The sequence below is a fragment of the Myodes glareolus genome, chromosome 14, assembly GCF_982192425.1.
Source record: "Myodes glareolus chromosome 14, mMyoGla1.1, whole genome shotgun sequence".
Classification (NCBI taxonomy): domain Eukaryota; kingdom Metazoa; phylum Chordata; class Mammalia; order Rodentia; family Cricetidae; genus Myodes; species Myodes glareolus.
In genome coordinates this window covers 73,861,399-73,881,949 of record NC_142039.1, presented here as the reverse complement: position 1 = coordinate 73,881,949, position 20,551 = coordinate 73,861,399, and the positions used below count along the sequence as shown (strand labels likewise).

Genomic DNA, 20,551 nt, shown 5'->3' with positions numbered 1-20,551 from the left:
ACAAAGGCAGTTATCTTCTGGATAATGCTGCCAGGTTGTGCTGCAGCAGGAGATGGAGTCTGGCTCCTTTGTGCTGCAGCTGTATTCACCTTTGGATGAAATGCTGTCCCGGGCAACTGTTTTTGGAAGGGAACCCCTTCAACAGCAGCAGCAGCAGCTTGAGCTCTCTTCTTTCAAATGAATTTTCATTCTCACAAGATGGAGCCTTTCTCAGGTAGAATCTTGCCATCAAGGCACATTTCCTGTTGCCCTAGTGCAAAGCACTGGGTTTGTTTGTTTGTTTGTTTTAACAGTTCTAATCTCATTAACAATTATAGCTATTTTTTTAGCCACCTTCCTACCCGTTTCTTTCCCTGGCAAGCAGTGCATTTTGCCGACAGTGTTTGTTCTGCTTGTAGCTTTCACTTTCGCTGTGTAAATCTGGGTAAGAGCTTTGAGTAGTTACTATGCTGTAACTTGAATGCTTTCTTGTTTGAAGTTTTCTTCTCTAAACAAATTAGTCCAGAATGTTTTGAATTCAGCCTTGCTCAAGTTCTCATGGACAGACTTTGTCAGCCTGTAACAGTTCCCATTAGAGTCCCGGTTTCCCTCTGAGGCCTCATGAACTGAGTCTCCACGCTCCACATTTCTTCTGGTGTTCTGGCCAACCAAACTGCTGCCAGAATGACCCGCTAAGCTCCAAGTGTAGCATTCGAGGTTTTCTACATTAATTTTCCAAACTCTTTCATAGTCCTCCAGCAAACCAGGTCATGTGATGAGCTTCATCACAACAATTGCCCCATTTCTTAGTAGCAATTTTTTTCTGTCAGTTACTTTACTTGTTGCTGGGACAAAATCCCCTATAAGAGCAGCCTACAGAGAGGAGGACTCATTTTGGATCACAGTTTTGAGGATCCAGTCCTTGATGACAGAGCTGTCATGACGGCTGGAGCACAAGGCACCACATCAGGAAGAAGACAGGTAAATGCTGGTGTTCCAACTCATTTCTGTCCCCATGGAATGGTACCGTTCACATTTACGGTGCTTTCCCTCAGCCTTTGTACAAAAGACCTTAAAGGCACACCCATGCTTAACACCAATCAGTCTGCCTGACAGATTCTTTGTGCTTATTTAGTTTAAAAAACTGTTTACTCTGTATCTTAAGTTTATGCTAAACCTAACAAAATTAGTCAGAAACAAGAAATAAATACATTACATTTTATCTCTGGACTTTAGAATCTGTCTCTTGCTAGTGAATGTATCTATTTAAATGCCCAAATGAGTTTTTATATCTTAAAGGTCTTATAGGAAGATGAGAGCTTTGATTATTAAAACCCACATTAAAGTCTCATGACAAGTTTAGCAAAGTTACAATTGTACTCTAGACCCTAGGTAACTAATTTTTATATAGAGGAAAAAATTATCAAGAAAATCATATTTTCATGTTAATTCTCATGGAGTCATAGTGATGCCCCCTCTATGTATGTCTTTCTCAGAAGGAATCTAGGAAAAGTGAAGGGACAAGAACAAAACGCTAAATGGCATCGTCGAGCTGTTCTGACTTCTATATCATCATGTAATTCTCTGAGCAATTCTGAGCTCTGCCTTCCTTCCCTCCCAGTGTGCCCTGGCTGCTGACCAAGTGCTGCTCACTCAGAAGGAGCTGGAGATGGAGGAGCTAAGGAATCAGGTGCAGCTGATGGCGCAGGAGAACAAAGGGCACACAGTGTCTTTGAAAGAAGCCCAGAAAGTGAACAGATTACAGGTAGGGCTGCGTGCACAGAGTCTGTAGCACAGCGTCCGGATGGACGGAGAGCATCTTAAACCATAGACTGGTGCTTTCCAGAGGTGCATTTCTGGTGGATAGCTGTGGACACTGGCAGCTGAATTACTTATTAAGCCCTAAATCTTAAGGGGAAACTATGTTTATTGTTAACCTGGCATGTGTTTCACTGACAAAGAAAATACTTCTGGATTTGATTTACAAATTATGCATTAATTATAGTTTCTCCAGACTCTTTCATTCACTTTTGTCAAATTACTAGGCAGTGTGGTGTTACGGTCTGCAAGCAGGACTGGTGGTATGGTGCAGTGGTAAACAGCTTATCTGGTATGTGCAAGACCATGGACTCAGTCTCTCGTGACATTCTCTCTCTGTGTGTCTTTTCCCAAACCCCAAAGCAATTGGAAGGTAATCATAAAATTTAAACTTTTTTAATTCATGAGCTTAACCTCTTAAACTACATGAGTGATTTGCTCTTTGATTTTAGTTTAGTCTTTGAAATTCTCTGTCTTGGAATTCATATAAATAACACAGATATGCCTGTATATTTAAATTTTTTTGTCCAAGGCCAATTGTAGTGGCTCATACCTTTAACCCCAGCACTCAGGAGGCAGAGGCAAGTGATCTCTGTGATTTAGAGTCCAGCCTGGTCTACATAGGGAGTTCTAGGCCGTCTGGGGCTACATAGTGTGACCCTGTCTCAAAAACAAAACACAATATTTTGCTCAGACTAGGGTCCTGCAATATTTCTCCTATTTTTTTCCTTTTAATTTCAGACCTTGCATTTTGACCCATTTTAAGTTGATTTTTATATAGAAGATACTGAAGTCCAGTTTCTTTGTTCTCTGTATGAATGTCCAATTTCTTGAAAATACTGTCTTTTCTCCACTGTGTGTTTTTACTGTATGCCTAAGTTAGGGTTCTATGGCTGTGACAAAACACCATGACTAAAAAGCAAATTGGGGAGGAAAGGGTTTATTTGGCTTACCATTTCCATATTGCTGTTCATCATCAAAGGAGCTGGTACAGAAACTCAAACAGGGCAGGAACCTGGAGGCAGGAGCTGATGCAGAGGCCATGGAGGGGCGCTCCTTACTGGCTTGTTCATCATGACTTGCTTAGTCTGTTTTTTTTTTTTTTTTTTTTTTTAGAACCTAGGACCACCAGCCTAGAGCGGGCCCTCCTTCTCCATTAATCAATAATTTAGAAAATGCCCTACAGCTGGATCTTATGGGACATTTTTCTCTATTGAGGTTCTCTCCTTCAAGTTAACTCTAGCTTGTGTCATGTTGATACTAAGACTAGCCAGCATAACTGACCTCTTGTCAGTTTGGCACACAAACACATCACTGTAAAGCCACAATCCTTCCTGTCTTATTTCTCACCAAGATCTCACATTAAAATCATAAATAACTTAAAAATCCCACAGTTGTTACAAATTCTAATGCATTAAAATTTCAGTCTCTTTAAGATTGCCAATCTCTTTTAATGCCCAAATTCTCTCAACTGTGGCCTCCAATAAAATAAAACATAAATACTTTTTTGTTTCAAGAGGAAAGAACTCTAGCAAGCTTTCTTGTCAGACTTTCTTTGGACCACCAACCCAAAAATATTGGCACAGAGACTTATTAATTACAAAAGCTTGACCTGTACCTTAGGTTTTCCCTCAGCTAGTTCTTATAACTTAATTAATTTGCCTTTATTAATCTACATTCTACCATGTGGCTTTTACCTTTCCTCAGTACAGCACGCTCAACTTGTTCCGAGTCTCTTTGCCATCTCTCCACCTCTCTTCTCCCCCAAGTTCTCTCTCTCCCTGGAAGTCCCACCTATGCTCTCCTCCCTAGCTATTGGCCATTTGGCTCTTTATTAAACCAATGAGAAGGCACCTTAGACAGAGACTCATCTTTACAGTATAAACAAATATTCCATAACAAAGAACCAGGACACAGTTACAATCAAATCAAAGCAAAACCAAACTCTAAGAGTATAAATAACTCATCATCCAATATCTAGATTCACTCACCATCTCCAAGGGACTTGGGTCACTTCTCTGGCTCTTTCCTCTGCAGCACACATGGTTTGTCTTCTAAGCTTGAGCAGGCTCCACTTCAGTGCTGCTGCTGTTTGTGATCCCATGATACCGGCATCTCTAAAATGTGAGCGGAAACTGCTTGTTTGTTTCCTGGTTGCCTAGACACAGAAATTATATTAATACAACACTGTTTGGCAAATGGCTTAGGTGTATTTCTAGGTATCTCTTACATCTTAAGTTAACCCATTTTCTATTAATCTGTGTATCACCAGAAGGCTGTGGTCTACAGATGTCTCCTTCATCTGTCACATGGTGTCTCCTTGACTCTGACTACTCTCTCTATATTTATCTCTGTTCAGATTTTGTACCTTACTATATTCTGCCTTACCATAGACCACAGTAGATTTTTTATTAACCAATGGTAATAAAATATATTCACAGCATACAGAGGGGAATCCCACATCACCAAAATGCTGGGGTCTTCTGCTGTAACTGGGCTGCACTTTCACCATGTCCTCTCATGAGCTTTCTCCCTGGTATTAAGCCTCAAGTTTTCTGCATGACCCCTTCAGTCCTGGGCCCTTAATTTCCACTGAGGCTACATCGTCATGAATGACTTCTCCTGGCCTCTTACAGTGCCAGCTCTCAACTGTTTTCCATAACCCCTTCATTTCTTTAAAACCAGCACTACCTTGGTTATTCTTAACAATACCAAAGTTTGGCTTTCAGTATGAGGTACAACCTTGGTCACCTCTGGCACACAGCTTCTGTGTGGTGTCTGTGAGGAAACACTTCTCAGAAGATTTTCGCTCAATGATTGATGCTTGTCTTTTCTGAATCACCACTAATTTCTTAGCTCCAGCTAACCAACATCAATTGTCACAGTAACGTAAAGGTTCCACTTCACTTGTGCTGGTCTCTTGTTAATCACAACTGAAAAGAGTGACAGAATCTTAATTCAAAATAGAAAAAGCCCACGATAGAGTATTGAATTTTCCCTCTGAAACTTCATAAGCCAGGCCTCCATTGTCTGCATTGTTCTGGTCACTTAATGACTTTTCTAGCCCAAAGTTCCAAAGTCCTTCCACAATCCTCCCCAAAACATGGTCAGGTCTGTCACAGCAACACCCCACTCCTGGTTCTAACTTCTGTCTTAGTAGGTTATCTGTTGCTGAAGACAAAATATTATGACCAAAAAGCAAATTGGGGAGAAAAAGGTTTATTTGGTTTAATACTTCTATGTTGTTCATTAACAAAGGAAGTTGGTACAGGAACTCAGACAGGGCAGAAACCTGGAGGCAGAAGCTGATACAGAGGCCAATTTTACCAATAAAGACTTGGGAACCAGATGCTGGGGTGAAAGCCTGCTAGCTCAGAGAAACAGAGAAAGCACCCAGCTGACCTTACTCTCCCAAAAGCCTCTCCTCTCTCCTGCCATCTCAAACAAGTCTCCTCAAACTCTGTCTCTTCCTTCTATTTCCTGTGCATTTATCTGTCCTCCTGACTTCCCCTTACTCTCTATGTTTTTTTCTTAATCATCCTATGTTCACTTTCTGTCAACAGGTTGATTGCTCTGCCTCTTGACCTATGGTTGACTTTATTTAATCATGTTTACATTATTCAAGCAGAAAGCTCTTGGATTAAAGGTATGTGCTAGGGTTGATCCTACAACAGGCCATGGAGGGCTGCTGCTTACAGGCTCGCTTCTCATGACTTGCTCAGTTTACCTTCTTATGGAACCCAGGACCACCAGCCCAGAGATGGCACCATATACAGTGTTCTGGTCCCTTCTCCATCAGTCACTAACTTTTTATTTATTTTTTGCCTTTGTTTTTCAAGACAAGGAGTCTCTGTATAGCCCAGCTGTCCTGGAACTCACTCTGTAAACCAGTATGGCCTCAAACTCAGAGATCCACCTGCCTCTGCCTCCTAAGAACTGGGATTAAAGGAGTGCACTACCACCACCTGGCTAGTATCAGTCACTAATTAAGAAAATGACCAGCAGCCCGATGTTATAGGGGCATTTTCTTAATTGAGTTTCCCTCCTGAAAGATAACTCTAGCTTGTGTCAAGCTGACATAAGACTAGCCAGCACACTGTCTTTGTCAAAAATCAGTTGACTATAAACAACTGATGTAAGAACTCTGTTTCATTGTTCTGTGTAACATATACACACATTGTTTAAATAAACAGACATTCTGTGTTTTAATGCATGTAGCATGCTGTTTGCTCAGAATTACTTTGGTTATATAGTCTTTGTACTCCTGTGCAGGTTTGGGTTGACCCTTTCTCCAGCCTTCCCTTTTCACCATCTCTGTACCCTCATCCCATCTCAGTTTTCAACCCCTAATATTGCTCCCTCTACTTCATAGCAGATGTTCTCTGCTCTTCCCACCCACATGAAGAACTCACTTTCTTGTCCACCTCTAATGGACTGTTCTTGCTACCTGGGCTGTGCAAGCATTCACTCCAACTGGCGTGGAAGTCTGGAGGTTTTGAAGTTAGAATCCACATATAAGAATGTCAACAGAGAGAGTTGCCCTTTCCCCGACATTCTTGCCACCATTGTTGCCCTTCTATTTTCCTCTACATTTATTTATGCCCCCCTCCCCGTACACGCAGTGCATGTATGTACACGTGCCGCCGTGTACTTCTGGAGGTCAGAGGCTAACTTACTGGAGTTGGACCATGGGAAGCACATTAGGACTGGCAACAAACATTCCTAACTTAGTAACCACCTTGCCATCACTTCGGTTTTTCATTAGCCGTTGTGACTAGGGTGAGATGTTGTCTAAAAGTAATTTTAGTTTTCACTTTCTTGGTGAGTGATGTGAACCACTTTAAAGTCTTGAGTAGCCATTTGTATTCCTTTGAGATCTCTCTGTTTAGATCCATGGTCCTGTTTTTAAGGAATGTTTAGTTTTAGTTTCTTTGTGTATTCTAGATATTAGTTCTCTGTCAGATGTGTAACTGGCAAAGATTTCCCCATTTTGTAGACCACCTCTCCATTTGGTTGACAGTTTCCTTAGCTTTGCAGAAGCGTTTTAATTTCATGAGAGCCACTTGCTGATTGTTGTTCTGTTTCTTGAGCGCTGGAATCTTAGAAACTCCTCATCTGTACTGCGTCTGTAAGACACCTCCCACCTTCTCTTTTGGCAGCGTCAGTGTTTGCAAGTTTTATATTAAGTTTTATATTAAGGCCCCTGGTCCGTCTGCAGTTGATTTTTGGGGAGGGTGAGCAATGAGGACCCAGTTTCCTTCTTCTCCATGTCGACATCCAGTTTTCCAACATTTGTTGAAGGGGCTGTATTTTTTCAACAGTGGGGTTTGTTGCTGATGTTGTTTGGGTTTTGTTTGTTTGGCTTTAACATCTTTCTCAAAAGTCAGGTGGATCACTGACTGTGGCAAACTTGGGAAGGAGAGATAGGTAGATCTCTGTGTTTGAGGCCAACCTGATCTACATAGTGGGCTTCAGGCTAGCCAGTGGTATACATAGAGAAACTCAGTCTCAAAAGGAGAAAATGAGGTGGATGAACTTGTGTGGCCTTAAATCCAGGTCCCCTGTTGAGTTCCGTTGATCCTACTTAGGTTTTGTGCTGATACTACTTTGTTCTTTGTTACTATGGCTCTGCTTTATAACTGAAACCAGGCGTGACAATTATGTATGTGTTCTTTTTGCTCAGAATCTTTGACTCTCCAGGTCTTTTGTGGTTTCATATGAATTTTAGGACTGTTTTCTGATTCTGTGAAGAAGTAAGATGGACATTTTCCCAATATTAATTATTCCAACCGTTGCCCTGAGAAGTTTTGCCATCTTTTAATGTGTTCCTCAGTTGTTTTCTTAGGATTTTAAAGTTTTCCCTGTAGATGTTGTTCACCCCTGGTCTAGGCTTATTCCAAGGTATTTTGTGGGCATAATTATCAAGGTCCACAAGAGCCCTGAATAAAGGAGAACAAGTCTTTATTTATTTGGGGGAAAAACTCACAATAAGAGTAGAGAGTCCTCTGTGGGCCCTGGAAGTTGTGAGCAGAACTCTAGCCACCACCCAAGGGAGAATGAGCATGCTTTTTGTCTGTGCTTATAGTACCTCAGACCACGCCCTAACGGGCTGATACCCGAAAGGCTATTGGCTGAATGAATTCCCACAACAGTATTTTCCTTTGGTTTCATGCTGTTGTGAGCAGGAGTGTTTCTCAGTGTACCTGTCATAGCTGTACTGGAGAGCGAGTGGTTTTCCATGCTGACTGTGCCTCTCTGCTGAGTGTCGGCGCTGAGATTGTCTGCTGGAGTCCTCCGACTCATGGCGATCACCTGCCAGTGAGGACACTTAGACTGCTTTGTTTTCCGTTATTGTTGTCTTTTGAGACAGAGTCTCATTTTGTAGCCCTGGCAGGCCTGGACCTGGATTTGTAGGACACACTAGCCTCACACTCAGAGAGATCTGCCTCCTGAGTCTCGGTTCCTTACATTTGCTTTTCCTGTCTCAGTGTTCTAACTAAGGCTTTAAATAGCATTGTAGTGACATTTCATTTGCGTTTTAATAAATAAAGCTTGCCTGAAGGTCAGAGAGTAAACCAGCTCCACTAGTCAGCCATACAGGCTAGGCAGTGGTGGTGCGCCCTTTAATCCCAGTAGCCACACTAGTTGGCCTTAGAGGGCAGGCACTGCGGTGCACACCTTTAGTTCCAACACTGGAGAGGAATATAAAATAGGAAAAGACCTCAACTCAGTTTCCATCTGAGGATTCATGGAGGCAGGATCGCCATTTCGAACTGAGGTAGAGGTTAAGAGCCATGGCTGGCTGCTTTGCTTTTCTGATCTTCAGGTTGAACCCAATATCTGTCTCCGGGTTTTTATTATTCATGCTACATAGCATATTGAAAAACAGTGGTAAAAGTATACCTGTTCATCTTGTTCTAGTTTTTAGTTGGAATGCTTGAGTTTGTCTCCATTTACCATGGTGTTTGCTGTGAGTTTGTCAGTACAGCCTTTATTATACAGAGATATGATCCCCTCATCCCTAGTCTGTCTAGGATTTTTATCATGAAAGGATGTTGGATTTTGTCAAAGTCTCTCCTGCATCTATTGGGATGATCATGTGATTTCTGACCTTGAGGCCATTTATAGTATGCATTTTTTATAGTTTTTTTTTTAGATTTATTGCTCTAACCTGTGTTGAACTATCTCTGCATTGCTAGAATGAAGCCAGTGTGATCATGTGGATGTTCCTTTTCTGTGCTCTCATGTGGATGTTCCTTTTCTGTGCTCTTTAATTGTTTGTGAATATTTTCTTACGTGTTTTTGTCTGTGTTTGTGGTGGTTTGAAAGAAAATGCCCGAAAGGGCGTGGCATTATTAGGAGGTGTGGCTTTGCTGGGGTAGGCATGGTCTTGTTGGAGGAAGCGTGTCACTATGGGGGGTGGGCTTTGAGATCTCATATATGCTTAAGCCACACCCAGGATCTGGGACCACTTCCTGTTGCCTGCAGAAGATGTAGAACTCTCTGCTGCCTCTCCAACACCAAGTCTGCCTGAGCTCTGCCGTGTCCTGCCCTGACGGTAATGGATCTGAACTGTGAGCTGCCCAATTGGATGTTTTCCTTTATAAGAATTGCTGTGGTCATGGTGTCTCTTTACAGCAGTAGAAACACTAATTCAGACAATAGTCATCAAGGAAATTACTTATAATTTTCATTTTATAAAAGACTCCTTTTTATTTAAGCATGTGGGAGGGAGGCTGTTTGCCTGCCTCTGCTGGAATTAAAGTCATGACCTGCCAAAAATAACATCCTTTGATCTGTGAACGCAGTATAGTCTTCCATTTATTTATATTTTGTTTTATCTTTTTCCAATAATTTACTTTGTATAAGTGTTAGACATATTTTGTTAGTTTTATTCTTGTTTTGTTTAGATGGCTTTTGTTCTTTGAGACAGGACCTAACTGCCTCTGCCTTCTGAGTACTGGCATTACAGATGCGACCCACCACACCTTGCTAGATTTATTAAATACTTTTTAAAAATGTAGCTTACAAAAATTTTATCTTCCTGATTATTTATTGGTATGTGGGACTGTGCTGATTTTCATATATTCATATATACCCAGCAATATGACACAGGGCCTCATGAATGCTAGTCAAGCACTCTGTACATTTATGTACAAATCCCAAGCTTCCTCGATGCCTCTCTCCCTCCCCTCTTCTGTGTATATTTGCATGTGTGTCTTTGTGTGTGTTTGTGTTACTGGGAACTGACTGAACCTAAAGCCTCATACATGCTAGATAAACACTCTACTACTGAGCTGTATTCCTCAATCTTCTTTTTACTTTTTATTTCATTAAATTATGTGTTTTCTGTGTAGAAGTGTCTTGTGTGCATGTATGTCTGCATACCAGAAGAGGTCATCAGGCCCCAGGAGAGTACAGTTAGATAGACAGTTGTTAGCTGCCATTTGGGCACTGGGGATGGAACGTGGGTCCTCTGAAAACATCCACTGCTCTTAACTCCTGAGCCATCTCTCTAGCCCCTTACTTTTCATTTTGAGTTGTGACTTTTTTCTGTCATCAAGGTTGATCTTGAACACACTGATAGCCCAGAAAGGCCTTGCACTTAGAACCTGTCCTCCTGTCTCACCTCCTACACCACCAGATCCAGCCGTCTCCAGTCCTTCCATTGTTTTTAAGACAGAATCTCACTCTGTAGCCATGGCTAACCTGAAATTTGCTGTGTAGACAGGCTGGCCTCTAACTCACAGGGATCTTCCTGCCTTTGCTTCTTAAGTGTTGGGATTAAAGGCATAAGCCACCACTCCCAGCCTTAATATTGAGAAGTTCAATGATCCTACAAGGTAATTTTAAAATAAGATTGTATCTTATTATTCTATATCAACATAATGAAATCTTAGTAATTTTCTCCCTATTTAAACTTCATAGTATATGTGAAGTTAAGATGAATAACATTTTTTTTGTCTGTTTTGCTTTTTGAGACGAGATCACACAGTGTGAGGCTGGCTTTGAACTTGTGATCCTGGTGCTTCCTTTTTTTTTCATACCACAGGCTCCACCACACCTAGCAGGTCTTTGCCTCGGTTGTTCGAGACTGGTCTCACACTCATTACATAGTCAAGGATGACTTTGAACTTGTGCTTCCACCTCCCACGTGTTGGGGTTATAGGCGTGAGCTATGGCACAGGGATTGAATCCAGGCTTTGTACATTCTGGGAAAGTTCTGTCATTGAGCCGCCTCTCCAGCCTTGTCTGATAAATTGTTGTTTACGTTTTTTGTTGTTTTTGCTTCTAGGATAGGGTCTCATGCAGCTATGACTACCTGCAGAACACAAGGTCTAAAGGCAGGTGGCACCATGGTGCACTTTCTGTGCTTGGGAGACAAGTATTGAAGTTAGAACTTTCTGCACTGACCATGCTCCAAACCCAGACTGTCCTCAGACCAGACACACATCCTGTCATAGTCTGTTCTGCCTTGGAGTTCCAAATCCTCTCTCGCCCATGACTGTCGTGTCACTGTCTCCTGTCTCTGGGTGTTGGACTTCCTTTGTCAGATAAAGTTTCACTTTGCCCAATCCACCATTTTCTGTCTCCTTTGCTGTAATCTCCTGTGCTTAAAAAAAAAAATACTTGTGCTTATCGGCTTTGTCTGGTACATCTTGTATTTCAGCCAGAAAGTTCAGACTTTTATAAAAATACCCAATTAAGTAAAACGCTTAGAATCACAGTGTCAAATTATCCAATCATAGTTAATGGAACATTATTATTCTGTAGTATTTTTGCCTATTTCTGTGTAGTATTCAGTAAGTTTCTGTGGGTTGGGGATACAGCTAAATGGTAGGGTCCTTGCCTGGTGTGCACAAGACCCTGGATTTGAGCCAGCACTGAAGAAGAAAAACATTGTTGGCTCTTAGAACAGTACTGGTTACTGATGGGCCCCAGAGGGAAGTATGAGCTGCCTTTTAGGCAGTTGTGGTTTGGGCCAGTGTAACTTAGCTCTTATTCGTGATTACACATATACTGAAGTTCTCTGCTTCTCAATTATCTCTTCTACAAAGAAAGAAAAGATAATAGAACAGCAACTTCTTCTGGATCAGCTGGGCGAAGAACTTGCAAAATTTAACCTGTCAATGACGTCTTCAGTTAAGGAAAATTGTGGAGATGGACCTGATGCCAGGGGGTCTGAGAAGAGACCCCACACAGTGCCCTTTGGCAATTACTGGGGACATCGTGTTTACAGCCCATCAAGGCAGGATTCCAAGCAGGTGAGTCAAGTGTTAGCTCAATTCTGCTGAGATCTTCAAGTTATTTATAATATCTGAGTGTTTGTAAAGTCTTAGGAGGATTTCTTTGCCTTTTGGTTTTATGGACAATTCTATATGTACTTTTCCTCTTAAGCGTTCCTAAGGTTAAAGTTTAGTAAACAAAAGCATACCGTATAACCTTAGGGGTGCTGAGTGACGGCAGCAGCTGTACCTGCTTCGTATTTTCAGACATGACTAAGTTTGATAGTGTCATGATACTGTCCCTGTAACTTCTCAGGGTGAAATGAGGGTAGTTTCGGTGGTTTTGCTTGTTCATTTGTTTGCTTGCTTGTTCTATCTAATTTGTTTTTGTTTTCAACTTTTGTGTCATTCAGCATTATCAAGTTGACAGTCAGGATGGCATAAACATCACATGAAACTTAGTTTTAATGTTTGTAAAGATGTAGGTAGCAAATATATGTCTACATAGAATTGTCTTTTTAAATTTTTTATTTTGTGTGTATGGGTTCTGCCTACTATGCTTGCCTGGTGCTGTGTGGGCTGCAAGAGGGCATCAGATCCCCTGGGACCAGAGTTGTTGAGCTGGTTGTGAGCTGCCGTGTGGGTGCTGGGAGCCAAATCCGGGTCCTCTGTAAGAGCAGCCCAGTGCCTTTAACCACTGAGCAATCTCTCCAGCCCCAGTGTGGCTTTATCATGAATAAAGCATCCAAGAATTTACTGTGAAGAAGACATAATTATTTGATTGAATTTTTGTTTTTACTTACAAATTTTATGAGTGGGAATAATTTCTTTGAGATCTGTATAGTAAGTCAGTCAGTAGGATGAGAAACAGGTGAAGCTGTAAGATGAACATAGGGGATGGACTTTGTGTCAGGCAGGTGTAGATGTAACTAAGCCCTTAGGATCTCATGCTCCTTAGAGTAAGTGTGGGGACCCCAGTAGAGTGTACAGAGCTTATTAGGGTGTGACCCCCATGGCACTGCTGCACTGTGTCCTCGCCATACACCCATAGATCTGTTCTGTCCCAGGCTCAGGTGGCGGTCCGGCACAGCACTGTCCCACTGTGTCCTTACTCTGTGTCCACGGGGCCTCTGTTAGTCCCAGGCTTGGGTGCCCCAGGGTCAGTAAGACAAATAAGATCTTACCTGTAGCTTTTCAGGTTTAAGTACTCGGGTTTTGTATTTTAAGCCATTGTAATTATTAATTTCCATTTTGCTTTGGGAAGCTGCTACGATTTTCTTTATGGTTGGATTTGTGGCTAATTTCCATTGACCGTTATCAAAGAATGTTAGGTTTCTGCACCCCCTGTGACCACACAGCTAAGAAAAGCAGCTGAAGAGAGGAAAGCTTTCTTTAGGTTTTGGATTCCAGGGCTAACTCATCCTTGATTGCTTGGCTTACTGTTTCCAGGCCCGTCGTGAGCAGAATATCATGGCCTTGGGAGCGTGTGATAGGAAAGCAGTGGTCGGAAACAGAACTGTAGGAAAGGGCCAGGGTGCCTTCTCTCTTGTGCCTCAGTCCTCGAAAGTGAGAGGCCACTTAGAAAACTTTACTCTCTGCCCACCTCATTGTTGACAGTCTCCCTAGGGGACCAACCACAGGAACACAAAAGTCAGATGCAAGAGACCTGGCGCCAAGTACACACTTTGGGAAGGAGGCATGTGAGGGCTCTACTATTAGCTAATTGAATTTTTAAGTTTTAGTTTATTATTTGAAATTATCATACATGAATATAATAATTTCCACCCTTCTCTCCTCCTTCAATTCCCCACAAGACCCCTGTCATGTCTCCTTCCCAAGTCCCCACAGGACCCCCATCACATCTCCTTCCCAACAGCATGTCCTCCTTTTATAATTATTTGCTTATTTAATCCACTGAGTCCAGTTAGTGCTGCCCATATGTGCATGGATGTGGAGTCATCACTGGGTATGTGGAGCCTATCAGTGGCCACATTCCTCAGGAAAGTGACCTCTTTCTCAGCATCATCAGCTGCCAATAGCTCCTCGCTAGAGGTAACTACTGAATACCTGGTGTACACACATCCTATGTGGATTACAGTTTTAATAGTGGTGCAGTGATTCACACTAACCTGCTGAATGTCTCCTTAGGACTTCATTATTTGCTTTCTTTTTGAGAAGTCGCCCTGCTGTTTAGTTATTGAGAGGTAATGTACAAGGAAGCGTTTGGAAACAGAATCTAGAACAAAGTATAAAAGCAGTTTCTACCCACCATTGTTTTCAGGATCATTTTTTGAGCACTTAAATATGCTTACAGTAGAAATATTTTATAATGTTGAATGTTCCTAGCTGGCCCACAGGGTTTATTTGTTGTGTGATGTCCATTAACTGTGTCATTTGGAGCAGCACTGCAGTGACTTCTCTCCTCTGCGTATATCAAGGATCACAAACGTGCTCTGGTTTTCAGGGTTGGAATGCTATCACAGCAGGGGGAGTGCATGGATATGAGGTTTGCCCTGTGCTGGAATTGGGGTGCAAGGAGCTGTGTATCCCTCAGCAGCCCCACATGTCCACAGGAGCTCTAAACTGGGACACTTGAGTTATGAACACTTATTCTGGGGAGCAGAACTGTGCCAGACAGTGGGGCACTATCAAGCTTCTTCAGCTTTGTCTTTGAACACTATTCTCCATAAAACCATCACTGAAAATAGGAGAGAATAGCTGTCTAGTGTCTGAAAGAAAGCTGTGTCTGTGACGCATAGTAGTACTGTGGAGTTTGGATGTTTGCACGGAGTGTATTTTCAGTGACTGGCCACCCACCAGTTCTTACCTAGATCCCCTCAATACATTGTGAGTTCTAGGATAAGAGCTGGCTTAAATAATCACCTCTTTTGTTGTTGGGTGGGGTCACTTGCCAGGTCTGCTCAAATCCTCCTATATGCTCTCTGGATCAAGTATTTGCCGGGTTCCGGACACGAAGCCAGACGCTCGTGGGCCACTTAGAAGACCAAGATGAAGTCATCCACTGCCAATTTTCTGACAACAGTGATGGAGAGGAGTCAGAGGGCCCCGAGAAGCCTAGAGTGAGGTATGTTACATAGAGACCCCATCAGCAGCCACTGCTGTAGCTGTTGGTGGTTTGACTCACTGTACTGTCTCCTCCATTTATAAAGCAGTGGGGAGTCTCTGCTAAATCAGTTGTCTAAGAAATAGTGTTTGAACAGGCCATTTTTTTTTCTCTGTTGAAATACCAAGAGCTTATTTCATCTCAAAAGGGGCACCATGTAATGGACTCAAAGAAATTTAATGCATGTTCAGTGCACACATATTTCATGTGACTGACACCAGGAATTGAACATACTGTGCTGAGTATACAGGAGATACTTTAACTTTGATTTGATAATCAGCAGAAAACTTCATCCCACACTTAAGTTTATTAAAAACTGCCATTTTTATTATTAAAAACTTATTTACTTTTTTGTGTTATGTGTGTTAGTGTCTTGTCTGCATGTATGTCTGTGTACCACCTACCTGGTGCCCGAGGAGACCAGAAGAGGGCTTTAGATTTCCTTGGACTGGAATGGCAGATGATTGCTAGCAGCCGTGTGGGTGCTGGGATTCAAGTCTGGATCCTCCACAAAAGCAAAAAAGGCTCTTAACCTCTGAACCACTAGACTTAGGCATCCAGAGATTTTTTTTTAAAATGAAGTGATTTTTAAAAAATATTTATTATGTATACAATATTCTGTCTGTATGTATGCCTGCAGGCCAGAAGAGGGCACCAGACCTCATTACAGATGGTTGTGAGCCATCATGTGGTTGCTGGGAATTGAACTCAGGACCTTTGGAAAAGCAGGCAATGCTCTTAACTGCTGAGTCATCTCTCCAGCCCAAGATTTGTCTTTTTTACTTTCTAAATTCTGCTACAATGGCTGCAAACATTGCATCCAAGATGGAGGTGATCTCTTTATCTGAAAGAATATTGGTAAAATCTGCTTGTTTCATACAATCACCTTTCTAAAACACTCTGTTACCTTTTGGACAATCTAAGTTGAAAGCCTAGGTTATGCTAACAAGGAAGTTGCCTTTAGTTCTTTTATAAATGTTCTCTTTTAGATCTAGAAGTCATTCGTGGGTCAAAAAGCCAGGCTCTGCTTGCTCTCTTGTTGAATTAAGTGAGAATCGGGATGAAACACAAAAGTCCTACCTGGGAAATGGAGGTGAGTGTCCTTCCCAGATTGCACAGATGTGGTGTCTGACTTTAACACGGTCCTTTTAGAATTTCCGTGCACTGTCAGGGCCGGCGGGTAGCAGAACTTCCTGTTAATTCCATATTCTCAGTCGTCCTTCGTCTTTTCAAGATATTTGTTCCTTAATAATTTCTTAGTTTTGGTTTTTCGAGACAGGCTTCTCTGTGTAACTCTGGCTGTCCTGGCACTCAGTCTGTAGACCAGGTTGACCTCGAACTTAGAGATCCACTTGCCTCTGCTTCGGAGTACTGGGATTAAAGGTGTGCGCCACCACACCTGGCTTTAATTTTTTTAAAACATGGGTGTACTGGTTCACATGAAGTCTCAGCACTTAGTACCCTGAGGCAAGAAGATTAAGAGTTTGAAGTAACCCTGGATTACTTAATGAGCCCCATCTCAAAAACAAAAAAAGGTTTCTACCAAGCAGTCTGGCTGGAGACATAAACTCTTCAGAACAGAAGTTTAAGTCCAGACTTGCTGTGATCTGTGTTGTCCTGCTGACTACCCTAAAGTCACTGTAGGCAATCTGCTATGAGTCTGTCCACTTGGCATTCTACTAGTGATCCATCATGAAGCCTAATTACTGCCGCAGCAATGCTTTAGAAAAAGGTGATGGAATTTTATACATTTTAAAATCAGTTATGCCCTGTGTGTATATATATAAAAACAATAACAAAGAAAAAGAAACTGAATTTGAGAGGCAGTGACACAGGCATTGAAGGGGTTAAAGGAAGGAAGGGGAAGGGGGGAATATGTAATTATATTTTAATTAAATTTTTAAAAATGAGAAATTATGTAGCAAAGGTTCTAATAGGATTTAAAGCCCATGTGTGTCTTGTGTGGGTATGCACACATAAGCACAAATGTCTATAGAGGCCAGAGTGTCAGATCTTCTGCAGTTGAAGTTACAGCGTGAGCTACCCAGTGCAGATGCTGGGAACTGAACCAAGGTCCTTTGCAAGAGCAGCATGTGCTCTTGACTTCTGAGCCATTTTTCCCGCTAAGCTGAAAAGATATTTTAACTTATCTCTTTATGAACTATAAGTGGGTTAATACACAAAAGTAAATTATAGAGAATTTAACATGAAAAATGTCAAATTATGAAATGACATCTTTTAAAGAGATTATGCATATAATCCCTACCAAAATTAGATATGAATAAAACTAAGAAATAGTAAAAATAAGATATGTACTAGTCAAGTACCCATCCTTGAGTCATTTGTTACTTTCAGTCTGCAGCCACAAAAGAAACTCGGGTAGAATGTACATGAATGTATGCCTAGTTCCTTTCTTAAAAGGCTGTTTATGAATATGAAGTAACCTGGACAAAAACAGCTTTGTGTTCTGCTCAGGACACTGACTTACTGTACTGGAGCACACTTTTGAAGAGCAGTGTAGATGCGATTTTCTGTCCCTTCTGCCAGCTCCCAAGTCATGACATGGAGGCTTACTACTAATTATGAAAGCTCAGTCAGTAGCTTAGGCTTATTTCTAACTAGCTCTTATAACTTAAATGAAACTATTTCTATTAATTTACTTTCTGCTTCATGGCTTTATTACCTTTACTCTATACTGCACATGCTGCTTTCTTGCTTCCTTCATCTCTGGCTGGAGACTCTCTGCATCTCTACCCTTCTTGTTTCCAGGGTCCTCTCTGTCCTGAAAGTCCTGCCTAGCTCTTGACCATTCAGCTTTTTATTAAACCAATCTGAGTGACAAATCTTCACAGTATATAAAAAGATTATTCAGTAACATTTCCCCCTAATGTCTAAATAAAAAAGAAAGGTTTTAATTCTAACATAATAAAACTGTAAACAATAAGAACAATTATTAGGTAAGAATTACATTTAATGTTCATTGTATTTGGAATATTTGGAGAAAATACTCCATTATTTATTGTATCTTGATGAGTCTAAATCAGCTCTGTACCTAATTAACATTTTATTATAACTAAGGAAAACTGCAACTATAAGTACCAAGTCTTCAACTCCTTACAAAAATCCAAGAAAGAGACCAGGTGGTTGTGGCACACATCCTTAATTCCAGCATTCAAGGAGGCAGAGGCAGGCGGATCTCTATGCAGTTGAGGCTAGCCTGGTCTACAGAGTGAGTTCTAGGACAGACTGAGATGCACAGAGAAACTCTGTCTCAAAACAAACAAACAAACAAACAAACAAACAAAAAACCCAAGGGTAAAATATTACTTGAGTAAACAGGAGGTGCAGCAGCAAGTGACTTCCAAAACTTAAACAAATGACAGAAACAGATGGCTGCCTGGACAGATACCCAAGGGTCCTCTGTAATGTTGGAGTATCCATCTTTAGCCTACAGGCCTAGAATATCTGATAGACTTCTCTGTGGAGCAGAAATTTTGAAAGGAGTGTCTTACTCTGTCTTGGCAAATTTTGACAGTCACTTTTCTTTGTGTTCTACTGGTCCAGTTTGGAGAGTATACTGTCAGCAATTGAGGCAAGAGCACCTTTTTGCCCAAATGTCTAGCTTTTACCATAAAGAAGCAAACTCCATACGGAGGTTCTTCGATGCCCATCACCCTTTTTTGATGTAGATTGGTGCCGTCAGGAACAGGCATGTCTCATTGCCATATTCTGTAGCTCTTTGAAGTATTTGAAGGTATTCACCTATTTAAAATATATCTCTGTATGACCTTGAAGACATACCTAACGTGGCTATAAGTTTGATAGTTATAGAAGACTATTAACCTGTATTTATTACCTTAAGTAGCTTTTAAAGACTAAAACTTTACATAACCTTTAAAAATTACCTGCATAGGTAAAATACCTTAAACAATAGTAGAAACATATATGCAGCATAACAAAAGTAACCTTAAATTTGTATCAATATTTACAAAAATACATACCATTGTAAAATATTTGAGACTAGTGGCTGTTGAAAGGTAGACTCAGCAGTCTACCCTTCAATCTCACCATTTTATACTATATCCCCTTTTGTTCCTTCAGAAAGAGATCTTGAATCTAACTCCTTTGTCTAGTTTTTCCTGACCATGACCAATAACAGCTTATAACCAACCCCCTTAAATGATGATGAACATCTGTAACTCATTGAATAACCAAAAGTTATCGGCCATTCAGCTTTTTATTAAACCAATCCAAGTGATAAATCTTCACAGTGTACGAAAAGATTATTCTATAACAGAGTAAGCTAAAGACTACATTCTCTGCTTACAGCAACATAGGAAAACACTCACTTTTCTCTTTACCTGGAGATCTCATCTCTAATTCAAGTGACTTTAGTTAAAGGGAATAAAAACTGTTCTTCCAACCTTATGGGACATGATAAAAATATATCCTTATATATATGTATATGTGTCTGTGTGTGTGTGTGTGTGTGTGTGTGTGTGTAAGGGTGTATATTTTAAATTAAAAACTTCCTGTAAGACAGAAGCTTAGATCTCAATTGCTGTACATTGTTCCTGTTTTCGTTCTCTTCTTGTTCGCCTTTCTGCTACCTCTTTTGAGATTGTAGAGATGAGAATAGCCCCCAAATTTATTTGACCACTTTGTCTCCAGTTGGTGGAACTCTCTGGGAAGGATTAGGAGGTGTGACCCTGTTGGAGGATGTGTGTCACTGGGGACAGGTTTTGAGGTTTCAAAGGACTCACACCATTCCCTTATCACTTATCACTGTGGGTCGGGATGTGAGCTGTCAGCGGTTCCTGCCATCATGTCTTTGCTCATTCATCATGGACTCTAACCCCTGAAACTGTAAGCCAAATTTAATGCTATCTTTTATAATTTGCCTTGGTCATGATGTTTTTTACAGCAATAGAAAAGTAACCGAGACACTCTAAATTGCTTTTGTTCTGTTTTTGTTTTAAAATTCTACTTCAGTTAAAATATTTTATACACAGAAATTTTTTTGTGTCTTTAATTTTAAAGATTTGAAGATGGAATGTCTACAGGAGAGTCAAGAGTTAAATATGCAAAAATTAAGGACTTCAGAACTCATACTTAATAAAGCAAAACAAAAAATGAGAGAACTTACAATTAACATCAGAATGAAAGAAGATCTGATCAAAGAGTTAATAAAAACAGGTAATGGTGTCTTATGCTTGTGTGAGAAAGAAAAGTACCTCAGATTGCCCTGATGTGGTGGCATGAAACTCACAGCCTCCCTCTGTACCTGGGTGTGTCTCGCCAGCATGTGCACAAGTTTGTGAGGCCAGGACTTGCATTGGAATTGTTCTTGATAGTGTTAGCTCTATGTAGATAAATTATGACATTTAGTATGTGGATCTAAAAT

At 41.0% G+C, this 20,551-nt stretch overlaps 1 protein-coding gene and 1 long non-coding RNA gene across 5 annotated transcripts in view; one reads left to right on the top strand and one right to left on the bottom strand.

Annotated features, from left to right (window-relative positions):
* The window catches only part of Kif27 (kinesin family member 27), a 74,554-nt gene that overhangs the window by 8,155 nt on the left and 45,848 nt on the right, over positions 1 to 20,551 (top strand). For all 4 annotated transcript variants that reach the window (XM_085699624.2, XM_048447688.3, XM_048447685.3 and 1 more), the window contains exons 5-9: positions 1,601 to 1,744; positions 11,856 to 12,062; positions 14,939 to 15,108; positions 16,137 to 16,240; positions 20,188 to 20,343. In XM_085699624.2, coding sequence (XP_085555750.1) covers positions 1,601 to 1,744; positions 11,856 to 12,062; positions 14,939 to 15,108; positions 16,137 to 16,240; positions 20,188 to 20,343 — 781 coding nt within the window. The remainder of the gene's footprint in view (positions 1 to 1,600; positions 1,745 to 11,855; positions 12,063 to 14,938; positions 15,109 to 16,136; positions 16,241 to 20,187; positions 20,344 to 20,551) is intronic.
* The window catches only part of LOC146892112 (uncharacterized), a 52,297-nt gene that overhangs the window by 14,846 nt on the left and 16,900 nt on the right, over positions 1 to 20,551 (bottom strand). Inside the window, exon 2 of the long non-coding RNA XR_015005236.2 lies at positions 3,789 to 3,955. This is a non-coding gene — a long non-coding RNA (uncharacterized LOC146892112). The remainder of the gene's footprint in view (positions 1 to 3,788; positions 3,956 to 20,551) is intronic.